This window comes from Triplophysa dalaica, chromosome 5 (assembly GCF_015846415.1).
Source record: "Triplophysa dalaica isolate WHDGS20190420 chromosome 5, ASM1584641v1, whole genome shotgun sequence".
Classification (NCBI taxonomy): Eukaryota; Metazoa; Chordata; class Actinopteri; order Cypriniformes; family Nemacheilidae; genus Triplophysa; species Triplophysa dalaica.
The window spans coordinates 9585478-9607974 of NC_079546.1; the positions used below are offsets into that span (position 1 = coordinate 9585478).

At 42.8% G+C, this 22497-nt stretch overlaps 2 protein-coding genes across 8 annotated transcripts in view; one reads left to right on the top strand and one right to left on the bottom strand.

The window, feature by feature from the left end:
* ints13 (integrator complex subunit 13) overlaps positions 1–22497 on the bottom strand; it is an 87690-nt gene that overhangs the window by 60759 nt on the left and 4434 nt on the right. The gene's annotated exons all lie outside the window — the stretch shown is intronic.
* Positions 2695–6611, top strand: LOC130420395 (B-cell receptor CD22-like). Of its 2 annotated transcripts, none has more exons than XM_056747667.1 (8): positions 2695–2804; positions 2895–2975; positions 3534–3890; positions 4351–4668; positions 4755–5015; positions 5249–5336; positions 5660–5735; positions 5887–6611. In XM_056747667.1, the coding sequence occupies exons 2-8, from the start codon at positions 2930–2932 to the stop codon at positions 6085–6087; spliced, it is 1347 nt and encodes a 448-aa protein (XP_056603645.1). In that variant the 5' UTR covers positions 2695–2804; positions 2895–2929; the 3' UTR covers positions 6088–6611. The 2 variants fall into 2 exon arrangements, with proteins under 2 accessions (XP_056603645.1, XP_056603646.1); XM_056747668.1 differs by having other exon boundaries at positions 4372–4668.

A 22497-nucleotide genomic window follows, 5' to 3' on the forward strand; every position in this document is an offset into this window, starting at 1 on the left:
TGGTGGAGTCCGAGATGAGTGGGTGGCTAGAGACTCAGGGGCAACGTCGCGGGAAACCTCCTTCCCGGTACTCCCTCGGTCCCGGCTGAATCAGCCGTAGGCTCGACCGACCTGAGAGGGAGGAAGAAGCCTCGTGGAGGACGTCCCAGGCCAAAGTTGCTGTCCTGCAGGTCAGTGCAGCAACCGGTAACAAGTCCGGAGTTGCCGAGTCCGGAGTTCCCGAGTCCGGAGTTCCAGAGTCCGGAGTTCCCGAGTCCGGAGTTCCCGAGTCCGGAGTTCCCGAGTCCGGAGTTCCCGAGTCCTGTGGTCCCGAGTCCGGTGGTGTCAGACCCCAAATATTTTTTGGGGGGGCGCTGTGGGGAGGTGACGGTCCGCGCGTCCAGCCCGGCCGCAGATTCTCTCCAGAAACCGGCACCAAGGCTGGTCCAGCAGCCGCCTCAGAGCGCTGCCCAGCCGCCGCCACAGATCGCTGCCCAGCCACCTGAGATCGCTGCCCAGCCGCCAGAGAGCGCTGCCCTGCCCTGCCACCAGAACGCGCTGCCCAGCCACTGTCAAGTCCGGCATTCCAGCCGGCATCCAGCCCTGTCCTGCCGGCCATCCGACCGGCACCAAGCCCTGTCCAGCCGGCCTTCCGACCGGCGTCAAGCCCTGTTCACCCGGCCTTCCGACCGGCACCAAGCCCGGTCCAGCAACCAGCACAGAACGCTGCCCAGCCGCCTGAGATCGCTGCCCAGCCGCCAGAGAGCGCTGCCCAGCCACCAGAACGCGCTGCCCTGCCTCCCTTATCCAGCCCGGCATTCCAGCCGGCCGTCTAGCCCTGGTCCAACCCTGCATTCCAGCCGGCCGCCCAGCCCTGGTCCAGCCCGGCATTCCAGCCGGCCGTCCTGCCCTTGTCCAGCCCGGCATTCCAGCCGGTCGTCCAGCCGAGGTCCAGCCCGGCAATACAGCCATGGTCTTTTCCGGCATTCCAGCCGGGGCCCAGCCCAGCAGTCCTGCAGGGGACAAGGACAGTTCCCCCCAGGACTTCCCCCATCAAGTCACCTGGGGCTCTGCGCTCTGGCGCGTCCCCAAGGGCTGGAACTTCCCCACCCAGCCCTACCCCTTCTGGACTTCCCCTTGTGTATTCTTGTTTGCCCCCTCTCCCCTCCCTTGTTTGTTATTTTTATTGTCTCACCCCAATCCTCTGATTATCATCTATTGTATGCCTCTTGTTATGTTTGCCTTGTCTGTCTGGTTTTTGTCTGTTTCCCAGTCAGTCTTGTCCCGTTAGTTACCCCTTGATGAACACCTGGAAGTGCTCATTAAAGGGGGGGCTTATGTCATGATTCCACTATCATGTCATGTTTATTCGTGTTATTTGAGTGGAGTCATGGCATAACCTATGGTTTTGTGTGAGATTGAATGATTCTTTCTCGTGTCTTGTCATTGTTCTCTACATCCCGTTCCTCGTCAGCCTCTCCTCAGTGCTAATCCCCAGCACCTGTTCCTCTTTATGATCCTGTGTTTGTTCCCCTATAAGACACCCTCGTGTTCTTTGTCTTGTGCTTGTGCATTGTACTTGTTTCTGTACATGTTCCTGTCGCTGTACCTGTTGATGTTGCTGTCCCTGAAAGTTCTTGTTACTCCGTAAGTGTAGTTGAGTATTAGTTCGTTGTAGTCCTGTTAAGTATTGAATTTAAGTCTTTGTTAGTTTAAGTGTAGTGAGTCTAGTTCCTGTGTACCTTTTGTAATTATTGTTATCTTGCTCTGTTTTACCCCATCGTGGGCCTTTGTTTTGCCGTTTGTTTAGTGTTTATTTGTTTAATAAATCCTTGTTACATCTACGTCTGTGTCTGCCTGCATTTGGGTTCCCACGCCATGTCTCCACCTGAGATTCATGACAGGATTCATTATTTTGGATTTTTCATTCTGTCTGTCTTATCCTCCTTTTGAATGGTTTTTGGTTTGAAGTCTTGTATTATTTATCGTGCTTTTCCCCCATCGAGGGTGTTTGTTTTCTTGTTTTATATAAAAAAAAAATTGTTAACCCTTCACTTGACTGCGCTTGGGTTCTGTCCACAGTCCCTTGACACAAACCACAGCAGAGCCGTCAAACCACAGCAGACACCGTTACAAGATAAGCACATTGTAACAAGGTTCATCAAAAGGAAGGAAGGAGACGGGCCGCCGCTGCCGAACAAAACATAAATACAAATACAAACATGTTCGGGCCCGGTCCTATCTCTTCGACGGTCCGGTCACTCGTTCTCATATATGCTACCGATCTCCTATGTGATTCGAGAGCTGGCGCTTATTAACAATTACTCACCGGTCTCAAACCACGGTCTCGCACCGCCTACTCCACTACACACATTAAGACACGAATACAGACATTGCTACAAAGTAAGGTCTGTCAAAGAAAAATTAAACAGAGTTTTATTTTATTGTTTTAACTGTGTGTGTGTGTGTGTATCTCTATGTAATTTAACATTTTTTATAAATAAACAGTTAAAAAGAAATGAAATTCACAATTATATTTAAATTATAAACAATCAAATCAGGCAACATAATCTCAAGTATCAATGATATGTATTTGTAATATGTTTATATAATCTTTCATTGGTACAGAAAGTAGGAACATGTTGTCACAGGAAGTGGACTGATACAGCTCATGTCAGTCAGTATATTGTGTTCACACAGGAAGTTAAATTTACTGTTGTTTCACATTATCAGCAGATGCTTCAGAATAGAATCCAAAGATCCATTAATGTGACATTCAGCTTTCAGCACATATTGTACACAGGTTTTCCCTTTCTGAATTTTAGGTAAGAAAAATTAAATCTTTACGTTAAAAGTAGTTTAAACAATCTGTTAAAATTGTACATCGTTTTGTTGTCCTTTATGCATCTTTACAGTTTCCCCAAAAGAGTGAGCTCATTTTAAGAAAGAGATGAAGACATCACAGAAAAGCATTTGTATCATATTGTTTTTACAAGGTTTGTTCTTAAATTTGTTCATATTATACATGTACACCAACAAAATTAACTGTGAAAACATGGTTACATTTTTACAATATTCATTATAACAGTGTATTAACATTATTTGTTACACAACTCAAATATTTCAAATATATTTTCATGTTTCGTTTACTCACGTGTCAAATAGCTGTGTAATAAATGGAATAATGTAAAATAATCTATCTGGCTGTAATCACAAAATAAAACCCTTTTGAGTGCCAAGTTATGATCACCCTGTCTGTATTTTTAGAAAGAAAATATGTTTGATTTAAAAAATGTTAGTTAATGTTGAAATCAAAATGTTTAATAGTTTAATAAATTCTGCAGAATCACTGTTAGATTATTTTTTTATTAAATAGGTTTAACAAATATACAACCTTATTGTAAAAGTTTGCTGAAAACATTAGCGTGGCATGTGTGTATTCATATGCTCATCTGCTAAAATATAATTGTGAAGTTTAAAAAGTATGAACCTGTTGTTTAAATAACAATTGTTAATTTGAATGTTTTTCTAAATACTTCTTGTTTGAGTTGTAGGTGTTCGGTGTAGAGATTGGAGCATCAGTCTGCCAGAGAAGATTGAAGCTTTGAATGGATGCTGTCTGACCATACACTGCACATTTGATATGGAAAACTCTTTTGACAGTGATCTTGATGACACTGCTGTAGGAGTATGGTTTAAAAATAACCCTTACTCGTCTGAACAAATAGTGCTTAACTCCAGTATCAGTAACAACCTTGGCAAAATAACTGGACATTTAAAAGACAAGAACTGTACCACTGACTTTTATAACTTTAGTTCAAATGACGATGCACAATTATTCTTCAGGATTGAAGGAAAAGATGGGCTGAAATATACCTATACAACAAAATATGTTTCAATACATGTGATTGGTGAGTAATATTATTTTAGAGTAATTGTTAAACAGTTTAGTAAAATGAAACAAATGCAACATTTTACATATACGGTACCATAGTCTTTCTCTGATCAATATCTTTATTTACATCTCAGAGCAAAAGATGATAACAGAAATCTGCATTCAATAATCTGCTTTAGATGATCATTTTCGGCATTACGTTAGATCATTACCAAAAGCAGACACTTTTTTAGACCTAAGGATAACCATAACTTTATGCCTGTTTATCAAGATCCTTAAACCTTTTGATCTGAAGGTTTGCTATTTGTTTTAGAACAAAAATATTTTCTATTATAAAATGTTTAAAATATATACATGATGTAGGCTGACTAATGAAGAGAAAGTCACATACCCCATTAATGCTCAACATACCCCTTTAACGCTGTTCACAAAGCATCCCACATGTGATATACAACACAAAATAAATCTGATTTCAGATTCTCCCTCCAACCCAACAGTAAAGATGTTTATGGGGCAGATGGAGGTTCACGAGGTGTTAGAGGGGAACGGGGTGAGACTGCGCTGCTCTGCTATCACTCTCTGCTCCTCTTCTCCACCAACTCTCACATGGAGATCCACTGACAGACTTCCCATAAATGACCGCAGACTACAACAGAATCAAACTGAGATCTTCTCTGATCTGAACTTCACTGCTTCTCATCTTCAACATGGAGTCACTTTCATCTGCAATATAACCTACCAGCTACAGAACAGGAACGCAACAGCACAGAGCAACATCACGTTACGTGTTCTGTGTAAGAGGAAATCACATGAATCTTGTTGACTTACAGTATATGACTTTAAATGATATAATGATGCTTTAAATTTGTTTTTCTCTCAGATGCTCCTAGAAACACATCAGTATCTGTGTTTCCATCTAACTCTGTACTGGAGGGCACTTCAGTAACTTTGACCTGCAGAAGTGATGCAAATCCAGCAGTGCTGCACTACACCTGGATCAGAGAGAATGGAGGACGGCTGGAGCAGCTACAGACTGGACAGAATCTAACCTTCAATGTGACTGATCGAACACACACATACTACTGTCGAGCGGGAAATCAACATGGTACACAAAACACATCAGTGTTGCTGGACATCCAATGTGAGTAAAAACAATTTCATTTTTCACTAAACATTGTTGTTTCCATTCACTGCTACTCATCGCGTCTATTTTACCTGATTTTAACTTACTGTATCACTACCAGTTACATCGCAAGAACAGAAATGTATGGAGTTTTATTATCATTATATTTCAGTGTCAAAAGTGGCATTGATTCTTTATGTGAAAGAAGAGCGCATGCTTGACTGAACTGGCGGTTCTGCAATATTTTACAGCTTCAGGTTTCAACTTTTCCTTTGTGCAAATTGGAGTTGGTGTTTCAATGATAGTGATCCTGTGTGCCATTACATGTGTCTGTAAACGGTAAGTCAGACAGAAGCATAAAAAACATTTTTTATTAAACAGATATTATTCAATATTACGAGACTATTAATAAAACTAATTTATGAGACTAATAATAAGTAATGCATGTAAGTTCAGAAAAAGCTGCAGCATTGTTTGTCTGCAGATATCACCTCGTTTTATATTTTACTTATTAAAAGTACATTTAAACAACTTTTTAATAGTGTAACTGTTAAATTGAACAACTGAAAAATACAAATTCAATAACTGACTGTCTGATATATTTGGCTATCTTTGAAGTCAGTTTGTAAGTGTGAAAAGTTTAACACAAACACGCTTTTCAGAAGAGGAAGAGCTTTTCAGAATAGAAAACCCTCCCAGAACAGTCCAGAAGGAAATACAAGAAGCGTTTCGACAAATGTGAGTTACAACAGGCACTAAAAACATGCAAACTCTCAAACACAATACAGTCACAATCTCTTACTGATCAACTTGTTACCCAAATAAAACTAATGTATAGAAATGCTACAATATTTGAATATTGATCCAAAAGTATTATTTTTTTTTACAGGAGAATGAGGGAGAGTCTGTTTTTGTCAAAATAGAATTTCTGTTGGAGCGGATACACCAAAATCTTCATTATTCCTCCATCACCTTCAGAAAACACAAAACAGATCCAGGAGAGAGCAGGCGTGTCTCTTCACTTGATAATGTATACTCTGTTGTTACATATTCTTCTGTAGAGATTCCAAAGTGCTCTATAGATGTGTGAAGTCACAGAACTCTGATGAAGCTGATGAACTTACAGACTCAGTTTCTCAGTTATATGCACAAGTTTAACATCCAATCCCAAGGAGTTCTTAAGAGTAAGACTTGTTTCACAAAAAACACTGTCACACTGCAAGTAGCAAAGTGTATATGCGTAAGAAGCAATTGGAGTACATTTTCTGCGGAGCATAGAACTCATTCAATGGGTTGAAACAAAACTTTTTAGCAACCACCTAGAAAACCGTAGTTAGCATTACAGAAATACAATATAACTTTATGATCAGCAAATACTGTAAAGTTTGCAGGCCAACTCAAATGTAAAGTTTGCTTGAACTAAAGGGCTGGAATTCTGCATAGTCCACACACACTAAACATCACGTACTTTGATTCTTTATGATGTTTTTGACTCATGTTTTACTGTATTTCCTCAAATATCTTTTAATAGTCGCCTCTTTAATTTGTTTGACTATTAATTTTTTACATGTTTATAATGTAATTCACATCTGTCTGTTTAGATTGTCCACCATGTTTGAGCATGATAATGAATTTATTTCAACCTTTTAAAATTGTTAAACATTTCTTAAATATTTTAACCTTTTTTGTAATGTGATACATTTATTAATTAAAGCTTTATGCATTGTTTTGAACAACTGATTTTGTCAAAACATTTATTTCATGAGCTACTGTAAAAGCTTTCTACTTGCTTATATTTGCTCAGGTTAAATCTTAATTGTAGATGGTTAATTGCCTGACTGGTGTTTTTCATAAAACTGGAGTGTATAGCCTCGCTATAGTATCACCAGAACCCAATTCGACTGCCTGGGAATGACCTGCTAGGACTCGGCCCGTGTGGCAAGGGGTTGGAATGCTTTGGGGAGGTACGTTGCCTAGTGTGGGCTTGACTCCCGTAGTTAGAGGAAGGTTGCTCATTTCAGAAAACGTTGTGTATTATTACATCTTCCGCTTTAACAGCGGTTGGTTGGGTGGGCGCTAGAACAGACCCACATTACCAATATGGTAGAAAAACTCATTTTTGTCGGCACCCGGAATTGAACGGGCCATAAGTGGCGCTAGAGCGTCACGAGACAAGGCCATGGATTTGCCTATCACCTGGGTCGTGGCCTTGATGGCGCATTGTATGAGATTGGTTGCGCTCTGCTGCTCTCTGAAGGACGCTGGGTATGTTGAAGACTTAAAATAGGGTAGGGTCTTAAAAAAAAATCTATACTGATTTTGAAGAAAAGTTTAATATACTATAGGAAGAAGACATAGACAAAAACAGAGACCTAGAGTGACCATAACAGAACAAACCACAGCAGAGCCATCAAACCACAGCAGACAGCGTCACAAGAGAAGCTTGTGTGTGTGTGTATCTATATGTCAGTTTACAGTATTTATAAATAAAAGTTAAGAAGAAAAGCAAAGAAATTCACAATTATAAGCATGTCAAAAATAAAATTATAAACAATAAAATTAGGCAACCTAATCTCAAGTATTAATGATATGTATTTGTAATATGTTTATACAATCTTTCATTGGTACAGAAAGTCGGAACATGTTGTCACAGGAAGTGGACTGATACAGCTCATGTCAGTCAGTATATTGTGTTCACACAGGAAGTTTAATTTACTGTTGTTTCAAATTATCAGCAGATGCTTCAGAATAGAATCCAAAGATCCATTAATGTGACATTTTAACAATCTGCTTTCAGTTAAGATTGTACACAGGTTATATATTTTAGGTAAGTAAAACTTTATTTTTCTTTATGTTAAAAGTAGTTTAAACAATCTGTTAAAATTGTTCATCGTTTTGTTGATGTGTTAGTCCTTTATGCATCTTTACAGTTTCCCCAAAAGAGTGAGCTCATTTTAAGAAAGAGATGAAGACATCACAGAAAATCATTTGTATCATATTGTTTTTACAAGGTTTGTTCTTAAATTTGTTCATATTATACATATACACCAAGAAAATTAACTGTGAAAACATGGTTACATTTTTACAATATTCATTATAACAGTGTATTAAAATTTGTTGTTACACAACTCAAATATTTCAAATATATTTTTATGTTTCGTTTACTCACGTGTCAAATAGCTGTGTAATAAATGGAATAATGTAAAATAATCTATCTGGCTGTAATCACAAAATAAAACCCTTTTGAGTGCCAAGTTCTGATCACCCTGTCTGTATTTTTAGAAAGAAAATATGTTTGATTTAAAAAATGTTAGTTAATGTTGAAATCAAAATGTTTAATAGTTTAATAAATTCTGCAGAATCACTGTTAGATTATTTTTTTATTAAATAGTGTTAACAAATATACAACCTTATTGTAAAAGTTTGCTGAAAACATTAGCGTGGCATGTGTGTATTCATATGCTCATCTGCTAAAATATAATTGTGAAGTTTAAAAAGTATGAACCTGTTGTTTAAATAACAATTGTTAATTTGAATGTTTTTTTTTTAATATTTCTTGTTTGTGTTGTAGGTGTTCGGTGTGGAGATTGGAGCATCAGCCTGCCAGAGAAGATTGAAGCTTTGAATGGATGCTGTCTGACCATACACTGCACATTTGATATTAAAAAGTCTTTTGACAGTGATCTTGATGACACTGCTGTAGGAGTATGGTTTAAAAATGACCCTTACTCTGAACAAATAGTGCTTAACTCCAGTATCAGTAACAACCTTGGCAAAATAACTGGACATTTAAAAGAAAAGAACTGTACCACTGACTTTTATAACTTTAGTTCAAATGACGATGCAAAATTATTCTTCAAGATTGAAGGAAAAGATGTGCTGAAATATACCTATGCAACAAAATATGTTTCAATACATGTGATTGGTGAGTAATATTATTTTAGAGTAATTGTTAAACAGTTTAGTAAAATGAAACACAAATGCAACATTTTACATATACGGTACCATAGTCTTTCTCTGATCAATATCTTTATTTACATCTCAGAGCAAAAGATGATGACAGAAATCTGCATTCAATATTCTGCTTAGATTATCATTTTCGGCATTACGTTAGATCATTACCAAAAGCAGACACTTTTTTAGACCTAAGGATAACCATAACTGAATGCATGTTTATCAAGATCCTTAAACCTTTTGATCTGAAGGTTTGCTATTTGTTTTAGAACAAAAATATTTTCTATTATAAAATGTTTAAAATATATACATGATGTAGGCTGACTAATGAAGAGAAAGTCACATACCCCATTAATGCTCAACATACCCCTTTAACGCTGTTCACAAAGCATCCCACATGTGATATACAACACAAAATAAATCTGATTTCAGATTCTCCCTCCAACCCAACAGTAAAGATGTTTATGGGGCAGATGGAGGTTCAGGAGGTGTTAGAGGGGAACGCGGTGAGACTGCGCTGCTCTGCTATCACTCTCTGCTCCTCTTCTCCACCAACTCTCACATGGAGATCCTCTGACAGACTCCCCATAAATGACAGCAGACTACAGCAACAACAGAATCAAACTGAGATCATCTCTGATCTGAACTTCACTGCTTCTCATCTTCAACATGGAGTCACTTTCATCTGTTATATAACCTACCAGCTACAGAACAGGAACGCAACAGCACAGAGCAACATCACATTATGTGTTCTGTGTAAGAGGAAATCACATGAATCTTGTTGACTTACAGTATATGACTTTAAATGATATAATGATGCTTTAAATTTGTTTTCCTCTCAGATGCTCCTAAAAACACATCAATATCTGTGTTTCCATCTAACTCTGTACTGGAGGGCACTTCAGTAACTTTGACCTGCAGAAGTGATGCAAATCCAGCAGTGCTGAACTACACCTGGTTCAGAGAGAACGGAGGACGGCTGGAGCAGCTACAGACTGGACAGAATCTAACCTTCAATGTGACTGATCGAACACACACATACTACTGTCGAGCGGGAAATCAACATGGTACACAAAACACATCAGTGTTGCTGGACATCCAATGTGAGTAAAAACAATTTCATTTTTCACTAAACATTGTTGTTTCCATTCACTGCTACTCATCGCGTCTATTTTACCTGATTTTAACTTACTGTATCACTACCAGTTACATCGCAAGAACAGAAATGTATGGAGTTTTATTATCATTATATTTCAGTGTCAAAAGTGGCATTGATTCTTTATGTGAAAGAAGAGCGCATGCTTGACTGAACTGGCGGTTCTGCAATATTTTACAGCTTCAGGTTTCAACTTTTCCTTTGTGCAAATTGGAGTTGGTGTTTCAATGATAGTGATCCTGTGTGCCATTACATGTGTCTGTAAACGGTAAGTCAGACAGAAGCATAAAAAACATTTTTTATTAAACAGATATTATTCAATATTACGAGACTATTAATAAAACTAATTTATGAGACTAATAATAAGTAATGCATGTAAGTTCAGAAAAAGCTGCAGCATTGTTTGTCTGCAGATATCACCTCGTTTTATATTTTACTTATTAAAAGTACATTTAAACAACTTTTTAATAGTGTAACTGTTAAATTGAACAACTGAAAAATACAAATTCAATAACTGACTGTCTGATATATTTGGCTATCTTTGAAGTCAGTTTGTAAGTGTGAAAAGTTTAACACAAACACGCTTTTCAGAAGAGGAAGAGCTTTTCAGAATAGAAAACCCTCCCAGAACAGTCCAGAAGGAAATACAAGAAGCGTTTCGACAAATGTGAGTTACAACAGGCACTAAAAACATGCAAACTCTCAAACACAATACAGTCACAATCTCTTACTGATCAACTTGTTACCCAAATAAAACTAATGTATAGAAATGCTACAATATTTGAATATTGATCCAAAAGTATTATTTTTTTTTACAGGAGAATGAGGGAGAGTCTGTTTTTGTCAAAATAGAATTTCTGTTGGAGCGGATACACCAAAATCTTCATTATTCCTCCATCACCTTCAGAAAACACAAAACAGATCCAGGAGAGAGCAGGCGTGTCTCTTCACTTGATAATGTATACTCTGTTGTTACATATTCTTCTGTAGAGATTCCAAAGTGCTCTATAGATGTGTGAAGTCACAGAACTCTGATGAAGCTGATGAACTTACAGACTCAGTTTCTCAGTTATATGCACAAGTTTAACATCCAATCCCAAGGAGTTCTTAAGAGTAAGACTTGTTTCACAAAAAACACTGTCACACTGCAAGTAGCAAAGTGTATATGCGTAAGAAGCAATTGGAGTACATTTTCTGCGGAGCATAGAACTCATTCAATGGGTTGAAACAAAACTTTTTAGCAACCACCTAGAAAACGTCTTGGTTACGTATGTAACCTCAGTTCCCTGATGGAGGGAACGAGACGTTGTGTCGAGAACGACAGATGGGGTTCGCCCTTGAGAACCAATCAACTCTGACTACTATAGAAAAGGCCAATGAAATTTGGCGAATGCAATTTGCATGCCGGGCTCCGCCCCCGGAAATCCGGTATAAAAGGAGGCCGGCGTGCAGCATTCACTTACCTTTGTTCTGAAGAGCCTGAGACCTCTCAAACTGCAGCAGAATACGATACGTGTTCGTGGCATAAGGGACACAACGTCTCGTTCCCTCCATCAGGGAACTGAGGTTACATACGTAACCAAGACGTTCCCTTTCTGTCGGTCTCTCGACGTTGTGTCGAGAACGACAGATGGGGTTGCCTATGGAAAACGCCACAACGCTGTATCGCGTCACAATCTCTAGCGAAGCGACGGTAACAAGCCTGGGCGTGTCATCTCGAAGCTTTCGTGAGACTGTAACCTTCCAGTGTGGTGGTCGGGGGGTTCCAGAGCTTTCTTGGAGAAAGATGGGTACAGCCCTGACCGGTAACTTTCACGGACGGGGCCTTAGCTCTCTATAGGCGAGAGGCCATCCAGATCAGTTTACACCGGGTAAGCGCGACTCTTAATCAGAGAAGCGCTACAGAGGCCACCTCCTACCCGTGGGGAGGAATATGGTGGATATAGGTATGGTCTCGTCCTTGGAGGAGAACGCATGGAACGTGCGGACTGAGTAGTTAACCGCGAGGTGGAGGCCCACCTGGGGAAGCTCATGGGTTACCAGGAGTGGGAACCATTCTCATGAGGATACATCAGACGGAACAGCCCACGGAGGGGGTGTTACAGACGTCCGGTAGCACTAGGTCCGGTTAGAGCTATCTGTGATAGCTCACATGGTATCCCGGCCTAAGGGGGAAGGCTGCTCTGCCCAGCCAGCCCCCAGGGGGTGCTTGTTTGGTGATGGATGGAATGCCTATTCTTAACCAGTGTCTGGGTAAGAAGGGAGGCTGGTGAGGTACCAGTTTCTTAGCGATGTGTTCGGGTAAGAAGAAAAGGTAAATAGCACACTGACCCAACCTGTTAGAGGGTGGAAAGGTGCTTTCGCAGGCATACGCCCCCCCGGATGCCAGTCCTACATGTCGCCACGCAGGACGTGGGCTGACACCGGGTTTACGCGAAGGTTGTTAACCCTTGCGAAGGTGTTTGGGCATAGCCCAACCCGCAGCTCTACAGATGTCTGCTAGAGAGGCGCTTCTGCCAGTGTCCAGGAGGTGGCTAAACTCCGTGTGGAGTGAGCCCTCACTGCCAATGGGCATGGGAGATTCTGAGATCGGAATGCCGTCGTAACGGCGTCCACGACCCAGTGCGCCAGCCTCTGTTTGGAGACAGCCTTCCCCTTCTGCTGTCCTCCAACAGACACGGAGCTGGTCAGAGCTTCAGAGCTCTGCGTGCGGTCCAGTACGTACTGGACACAAAACTAATCGGGTTGGGTCTTCCTCCCCTATGGGGAGCGCCTGCAAGTTCACCACTTGGCCCCGGAGGGAGTAGTGGGAACTTCTTGGGCACGCATCCGGGCCTGGGTCTCAAGATAACGTGAGAGTTTCCAGGGCCGAGTTTAAGGCAATCCAGGGACACGGAGGATGCTCGGTGGTCCCCTACCCTCTTGAAAGAAGTGAGCGCCGTCAGGAGGGCCGTCTTACTCTATGAGGAAGATCGGAACCTCCGAGGGGCTCTTTGGGGGGCCCTGAGGCTCCCCAGGACCACTTAGGGTCCCAAGAGGGTATGGAGCGGAGATGAGGCGGATTCCGCCCTCTCGCTGCTTAGGAACCTGGTGACCAGGTCGTGTTGCCCTAGAAACTTTCCACCGACTGAGTCGTGATGAGTGGCAATAGCGACTACATACACTTTCAGTGTGGAAGGGAGATGTTAGTCTCCAGTCTCGTGAGGAGGGGAACACAATCCTGATCAAGCACCTCAGTGGGTCTTTCTCGTTGAGAAAGACACCAGGACGAGAAGAGGCACCGTCTAGAGGCGTGTAACCGCCTAGTAGATGGGGCCCTAGCCTGGGTGATGGTCTCAGCCGTATAGGGGGAGTAGCCATCTTAGGATCTTCTCGTCCCGTCTAGAGACCAGACATGGGTGTTCCAGAGGTCTGATCTGGGATGCCAGAACGTGTCCTTCCCCTGAGAGAGCAGGTCCTCTGTCAGGGGAATGGTTCAGGGGGAGTCGCTGTCCAGAGCATCGGCTCTGAGGCCAAGTGCGGTTAGACCGGTGTGGTGTAACCAATAACACTTGGTGCTCCTGCTCCCTGACCTTGCACAGAGTCTGTACAAGAAGGCTCCTGGGGGGGGGAAGGTGTGCTTCCGCCCATCCCGCGGCCAGCTGTGCGCAAGGATATCCGTGCCGAGGGCAGGGACTATCAAGCGGGCAAATGGTGGTGTTACGGGAGGTGAACAGGTTTTACCTGGGCCTACCCGAACAGCCTCCAAATGAGCTGGACTGCACGGGGGTGGAGTCGCCACTCTCCACGAGGCATAAACTGGCGAGAAAGCACGTCGGCTGTCTAGTTCAGTTTGCCCGGGGTGTGTGGCCTGCAGGGAACGAGTCACCTGTTGACTCCACCGGAGGAGGCGTCGAGCAAGTTGTGTTTAGCTGCTGTGTGCGAACGCCACCCTGACGATCTGTATTCGCTACAGCTATAGTGCTGTCCTCGGAACAGCACGTGCATGTCTCGCACGAGAGGCCGTAGCCTGCTCAGTGCAAGTAGCATAGCCCACAACTCTTGGCAATTGATATGCCAGCGCAGGCGGGGGTTCGTCCAACACCCCACCTGCGTGCCCGTTGCACACTACACCGCACCCCTGCAGGGAGACTTCAGTCGTCACCACGACCTGCCTCATAACCTGCTCAGAGGGACCTGAGTCCGTCGAAAAAGTCATAAAGACTAGGGGTTATGGTGCGTCGGCAGCAGGGCGGCATCACCATGCGCCTGCTGCCGGTGTGCCACGCTCTCCTCGGAACTCGACTCTGAAACCAGTGTTGGAGCGGTGTCATGTGCATCAACTCGAGGGGTATTAGCCCGCGAGGACGCCATGTGTCCCAGGAGCCTCTGAATTGTTTCAGGGGGACCGCTGTCTGCCTAAAAATGTTCATTTCAGACAGTTCAACACTGGTTGGGCACAACTGCGGACAGGTGTGCCGACATGGTGACAGAGCTGAGTTCCATACCGAGAAAGAGGATGCTCTGCACTGGGGAGAGCTTGCCCCTCTCTTGGTTGACCTGGAGTCCCAATCGACCTAGGTGCTGGAGCACCAGGTCCCTTTGTGTACATAACAGATCTCGCGAGTGTGCCAAGATAGGCCAGTCGCTGAGATAGTTTAGTACCCGCTCGCCTTCCTCCTCTCAGGGAGAAAGGGCGGTCAGGGACAGACCGAAAGGGAGGACTCTGTACTGATATGCCCGCCTCTCGCACGCGAACCGTGGGAACGGCCGGTGTCGAGGAGGATCGAGACATGAAAGTAAGCGTCCTTCAGGTCGATTGCCACGAACCAATCCTGACACCTCATAGATGTCGGGACGCGCCTCTGTGTGAGCACCCTGAATGGCAGCTTGTGAAGGTGCTCTGTTCAGGGTACGCAGCCTTTGGGGGCAACCCGCCGTCTTTCTTGGGAACGATGAAGTGCGGGTGGTGACCCACTGAACATCTTGGTTTTGAGGGACGAACTCGATGCCTGTTTTGCCAGAAGGGTGGGGACCTCTACCCGAAGTACGGAGGCGTCCCTGCCTCTGACAGAGGGAGAGATGATGCCCCGAAACTTGGGTGAGTCTCTGGCGAACTGGATCGAGTAACCAAGACGGACCGCCCTCATTAGCCAGCGAGACAGTGTGGGCAGCTCTCGAGCTCCCAGGGACTGTGACAGGGTGACCAAGGGGACGGTCTGCTTCATCATTCCCACGGGGGGTGGTTCGTCGGCTGGCGGAGCTAACCATGTCGCGGGGAGTCCCCGGAGGGAAGGTTTTTGCTCCGCCTGCTTACCTGCCTGGCGGGACAACGGCACGCACTGTCGGTTTGAGAGTGGTGACGGCTGTCGTATATGTGTACGACCTCACGCCTCGCCAGGGTGTGAGGTCGGTTCGCCGAGCACAGTCCAGTGGAGTGTGCGATCGGCTGCAAGTAAACCCGGGGAGAACAAAAAACTCAGTGAGTAAGTGGGCGCCAAGCCCTAACAAGGGCCCGGCTTTGGTGACGAGGCAGGAGTCGTCCCGTACCGACCGATCAGAGCCGTGGCTGTGAAGGTTCGGGCCCGATGTTGTTCTCCCTGGGGTCTTCCCGTCAGTGTCCCTTCTCGCGAGGAGGTTGCTGACGGGGTGGAGGTTTCCCCCTCGACCTCTGCTTCCGGGGTGCCGCCTGTGGGGGCACAGGAACCGGAGCCGATGTCGAAAGGGTCCTGGGTTGCAGGGAAGCAGACGTCACGTGAGATCTCGGAGGCCTGTAGGCGGCCGAGTCGCGGCGTGAAAAAAATGTGGTTAATTGCCACTGTCTGCTTCGCCGTCAAAAAACTGCTGAGCGCAGTCCTCGACGGTGTTACCAACAACCCACCCTGCGAGATGAGTGCATCAAGAAAGCGGACTTCCTTGCTGTCACTCTTCTGCACAAGGTATAGCCGGGGGTGTCTCTCCTGGACCACTACCGTGGACATCGTCCGACCCAGGGCCCGTGCCGCCGCCTTAGTCGCCCGTAGAGCGCTGTCAGCGGTGGCACGGAGATCCTGCATTATACCCGGGTCGGCCTTACCCTCGTGGAGCCCTCTCAACGCCCTGGCCTGGCGGACCTGCAGGATGGCCAAGGCATAGAGAGAGGAGGCAGCCTGGCCCGCAACATCGCAAGCTTTCGACACCAGTGATGCCGAAGTCTTACGTGCTTTGGACGGTAGGAGTGGTCGATCCCCCCCCAGGTGGTAGCCGTCCGCGGCACAGGTGCACCGCAGGCGGACGTTCCACCCGGGGGATCTCGACGCAGTCCTTGGCTGCCTCACCATCGAGGGAAGTAAGGGAGCCGGAGCTGGTTTCACTGGAACGGTCCGTGAGAGGAGCGTTCCAAGTTTTACACAGCTCCTCATGCACCTCCGGGAAAAACATGGCACCCGGGGTGGGCGCGGTTTGCACCGCGCACCGACCTCGGGAACCACGTATCCCCGGGTTAGCACGGATGACATCACTTCTGCTTCCTCCTGAACTCGACCGCTGGGGGTGGAGTTTGGATTCGGCAGAGTCGGATGCCAGTCTCCCTCCGATGCTGCGAGCGACATCTCATCTACGTCACACATCGTTTCCGAGTGTGTGCGTGAGGATCCGGACGGTATGCCACCGCCGGTTGGGGAACGTTCAGAAGAGCGAATCGGGGTGCGATCGGCCCGTGAGCACTTGGCTGGCGGGTTTACGTTCGCAGAGTTCCCCGTATCACTAACGCTGCTAACGTGGGTGGTCATCGGGGCCGTAGCCACAGATGTCACAGCCCGGGTAGCAGACGAAATGGTGGCTGGTTCCCGTAGGAAGACAGCCACCCGTGACCGCAACTTCTGAATGACAATCTGCCCGCAGTGCAGGCAGATGTGTCAACGAACGCTGCTTCAGTGTGCTGGACGCCCAGACACCTAATGCAGCGATCGTGTCCATCCCCCTCCTCGATGAGGGTGCCGCACCCAAGAGAACAGCGGGACATGCCGCGCTGGAGAATGCTCAGTCAGTCCTGAAAAGGACTTTTAGAAAAAATCTCTAACACCTCCGGAACCGCCGAGACGCCCAGGGGAAGGTCGCTGCAGAAAGGGACGATCCGCTGTAACACGTCGTAGCACCAGCGTGTAGTTGTAGAGGATTGAATCCTGAGTTGTACTCATGAGCGATGGCTCTGAAGAACAAAAGGTAAGTGAATGCTGCACGCCGGCCTCCTTTTATACCGGATTTCCGGGGGCGGAGCCCGGCATGCAAATTGCATTCGCCAAATTTCATTGGCCTTTTCTATAGTAGTCAGAGTTGATTGGTTCTCAAGGGCGAACCCCATCTGTCGTTCTCGACACAACGTCGAGAGACCGACAGAAAGGGAACCGTAGTTAGCATTACAGAAATACAATATAACTTTAGGATCAGCAAATACTGTAAAGTTTGCAGGCCAACTCAAATGTAAAGTTTGCTTGAACTAAAGGGCTGGAATTCTGCATAGTCCACACACACTAAACATCACGTACTTTGATTCTTTATGATGTTTTTGACTCATGTTTTACTGTATTTCCTCAAATATCTTTTAATAGTCGCCTCTTTAATTTGTTTGACTATTAATTTTTTACATGTTTATAATGTAATTCACATCTGTCTGTTTAGATTGTCCACCATGTTTGAGCATGATAATGAATTTATTTCAACCTTTTAAAATTGTTAAACATTTCTTAAATATTTTAACCTTTTTTGTAATGTGATACATTTATTAATTAAAGCTTTATGCATTGTTTTGAACAACTGATTTTGTCAAAACATTTATTTCATGAGCTACTGTAAAAGCTTTCTACTTGCTTATATTTGCTCAGGTTAAATCTTAATTGTAGATGGTTAATTGCCTGACTGGTGTTTTTCATAAAACTGGAGTGTATAGCCTCGCTATAGTATCCCCAGAACCCAATTCGACTGCCTGGGAATGACCTGCTAGGACTCGGCCCGTGTGGCAAGGGGTTGGAATGCTTTGGGGAGGTACGTTGCCTAGTGTGGGCTTGACTCCCGTAGTTAGAGGAAGGTTGCTCATTTCAGAAAACGTTGTGTATTATTACATCTTCCGCTTTAACAGCGGTTGGTTGGGTGGGCGCTAGAACAGACCCACATTACCAATATGGTAGAAAAACTCATTTTTGTCGGCACCCGGAATTGAACGGGCCATAAGTGGCGCTAGAGCGTCACGAGACAAGGCCATGGATTTGCCTATCACCTAGGTCGTGGCCTTGATGGCGCATTGTATGAGATTGGTTGCGCTCTGCTGCTCTCTGAAGGACGCTGGGTATGTTGAAGACTTAAAATAGGGTAGGGTCTTAAAAAAAAATCTATACTGATTTTGAAGAAAAGTTTAATATACTATAGGAAGAAGACATAGACAAAAAACAGAGACCTAGAGTGACCATAACAGAACAAACCACAGCAGAGCCATCAAACCACAGCAGACAGCGTCACAAGAGAAGCTTGTGTGTGTGTGTATCTATATGTCAGTTTACAGTATTTATAAATAAAAGTTAAGAAGAAAAGCAAAGAAATTCACAATTATAAGCATGTCAAAAATAAAATTATAAACAATAAAATTAGGCAACCTAATCTCAAGTATTAATGATATGTATTTGTAATATGTTTATACAATCTTTCATTGGTACAGAAAGTCGGAACATGTTGTCACAGGAAGTGGACTGATACAGCTCATGTCAGTCAGTATATTGTGTTCACACAGGAAGTTTAATTTACTGTTGTTTCAAATTATCAGCAGATGCTTCAGAATAGAATCCAAAGATCCATTAATGTGACATTTTAACAATCTGCTTTCAGTTAAGATTGTACACAGGTTATATATTTTAGGTAAGTAAAACTTTATTTTTCTTTACGTTAAAAGTAGTTTAAACAATCTGTTAAAATTGTTCATCGTTTTGTTGATGTGTTAGTCCTTTATGCATCTTTACAGTTTCCCCAAAAGAGTGAGCTCATTTTAAGAAAGAGATGAAGACATCACAGAAAATCATTTGTTTTTACAAGGTTTGTTCTTAAATTTGTTCATATTATACATATACACCAAGAAAATTAACTGTGAAAACATGGTTACATTTTTACAATATTCATTATAACAGTGTATTAAAATTTGTTGTTACACAACTCAAATATTTCAAATATATTTTTATGTTTCGTTTACTCACGTGTCAAATAGCTGTGTAATAAATGGAATAATGTAAAATAATCTATCTGGCTGTAATCACAAAATAAAACCCTTTTGAGTGCCAAGTTCTGATCACCCTGTCTGTATTTTTACCAAGAAAATATGTTTGATTTAAAAAATGTTAGTTAATGTTTAAATCAAAATGTTTAATAGTTTAATAAATTCTGCAGAATCACTGTTAGATTATTTTTTTATTAAATAGTGTTAACAAATATACAACCTTATTGTAAAAGTTTGCTGAAAACATTAGCGTGGCATGTGTGTATTCATATGCTCATCTGCTAAAATATAATTGTGAAGTTTAAAAAGTATGAACCTGTTGTTTAAATAACAATTGTTAATTTGAATGTTTTTTTTTTAATATTTCTTGTTTGTGTTGTAGGTGTTCGGTGTGGAGATTGGAGCATCAGCCTGCCAGAGAAGATTGAAGCTTTGAATGGATGCTGTCTGACCATACACTGCACATTTCATATTAAAAAGTCTTTTGACAGTGATCTTGATGACACTGCTGTAGGAGTATGGTTTAAAAATGACCCTTACTCGTCTGAACAAATAGTGCTTAACTCCAGTATCAGTAACAACCTTGGCAAAATAACTGGACATTTAAAAGACAAGAACTGTACCACTGACTTTTATAACTTTAGTTCAAATGACGATGCAAAATTATTCTTCAGGATTGAAGGAAAAGATGGGCTGAAATATACCTATGCAACAAAATATGTTTCAATACATGTGATTGGTGAGTAATATTATTTTAGAGTAATTGTTAAACAGTTTAGTAAAATGAAACACAAATGCAACATTTTACATATACGGTACCATAGTCTTTCTCTGATCAATATCTTTATTTACATCTCAGAGCAAAAGATGATGACAGAAATCTGCATTCAATATTCTGCTTAGATTATCATTTTCGGCATTACGTTAGATCATTACCAAAAGCAGACACTTTTTTAGACCTAAGGATAACCATAACTTTATGCCTGTTTATCAAGATCCTTAAACCTTTTGATCTGAAGGTTTGCTATTTGTTTTAGAACAAAAATATTTTCTATTATAAAATGTTTAAAATATATACATGATGTAGGCTGACTAATGAAGAGAAAGTCACATACCCCATTAATGCTCAACATACCCCTTTAACGCTGTTCACAAAGCATCCCACATGTGATATACAACACAAAATAAATCTGATTTCAGATTCTCCCTCCAACCCAACAGTAAAGATGTTTATGGGGCAGATGGAGGTTCAGGAGGTGTTAGAGGGGAACGGGGTGAGACTGCGCTGCTCTGCTATCACTCTCTGCTCCTCTTCTCCACCAACTCTCACATGGAGATCCACTGACAGACTCCCCATAAATGACAGCAGACTACAGCAACAACAGAATCAAACTGAGATCTTCTCTGATCTGAACTTCACTGCTTCTCATCTTCAACATGGAGCCACTTTCATCTGTTATATAACCTACCAGCTACAGAACAGGAACGCAACAGCACAGAGCAACATCACGTTACATGTTCTGTGTAAGAGGAAATCACATGAATCTTGTTGACTTACAGTATATGACTTTAAATGATATAATGATGCTTTAAATTTGTTTTCCTCTCAGATGCTCCTAAAAACACATCAGTATCTGTGTTTCCATCTAACTCTGTACGGGAGGGCACTTCAGTAACTTTGACCTGCAGAAGTGATGCAAATCCAGCAGTGCTGAACTACACCTGGTTCAGGGAGAATGGAGGACGGCTGGAGCAGCTACAGACTGGACAGAATCTAACCTTCAATGTGACTGATCGAACACACACATCCTACTGTCGAGCGGGAAATCAACATGGTACACAAAACACATCAGTGTTGCTGGACATCCAATGTGAGTAAAAACAATTTCATTTTCACTGTTATTTATTTATTACACATTGTCTATTTTACCTGCATTTTAACCTACTGTACCAGTACCAGTTATATCGCAAGAACAGAAATGTATGGAGTTTTATAATCACTATATTTCAGTGGCAAAAGTGGCATTGATTCTTTATGTGAAAGAAGAGCGCATGCTTGACTGAATAACTTGTGGTTCTGCAATATTTTACAGCTTCAGGTTTCAACTTTTACTTTCTGCTAAATGGAGTTGGTGTTTCAATGATAGTGATACTGTGTGCCATTACATGTATCTGTAAACGGTAAGTCAGAAAGAAGCATAAAAAACATTTTATATTAATCAGATATTATTCAATATTACGAAACTATTAATGAAACTTATTAATGAGACTAATAATAAGTAATGCATGTTAGTTCAGAAAAAGCTGCAGCATTGTTTTATGCATTAAAAGTTCACTTGAACAACTTATACTGTCATTTTAATAGTGTAACTGTTAAATTGAACAACTGAAAAATACAAATTCAATAACTGACTGTCTGATATATTTGGCTATCTTTGAAGTCAATTTGTAAGTGTGAAAAGTTTAACACAAACTCGCTTTTCAGAAGAGGAAGAGCTTTTCAGAATAGAAAACCCTCCCAGAACAGACCAGAAGGAAATACAAGAAGAATTTCGACAAATGTGAGTTACAACAGGCGCTAAAAACATGAAAGCTCTCAAACGCAAAACAGTCACAATCACTTACTGATCAACTTGTTACCCAAATAAAACAAGTGATTAGAAATGTTACAAGTTTTGACTATTCATCCAAACGTATTAATCTGTTTTACAGGAGAATGAGGGAGAGTCTGTTTATGTCAATAGAGATATTCTGTCATCTGATGGAGCGGATACACCAAATCAGCAAGAATCTCCCCATTATGCCTCCATCACTCCAAAACACAAAACAGATCCAGGAGAGAGCAGACAAGTCTGTTCACTTGATACTGTATACTCTGCTGTTAAACATTCTTCTGCAGGAATTCCAAAGTGCTCTACAGGTGTGAGTGCAGATGTGGTTACTAAACAAGTAAAGTCAAAGAACTCTGATGAAGCTGATGAACTTACAGACTCAGTTTCTCAGTTATATGCACAAGTTAAACATCGAAAGCAACGGAGTACTGAAGACTAAGACTTGCAAAGCACTCATTGCATCGGTTAAAACAAAAAACTTTTGAGCAACCACTTAGAAAACATCTCGGTTAAGACTGTAATGTCTGTTCCCTGATGAAGGGAAAGATTTGTTGTGCTGAG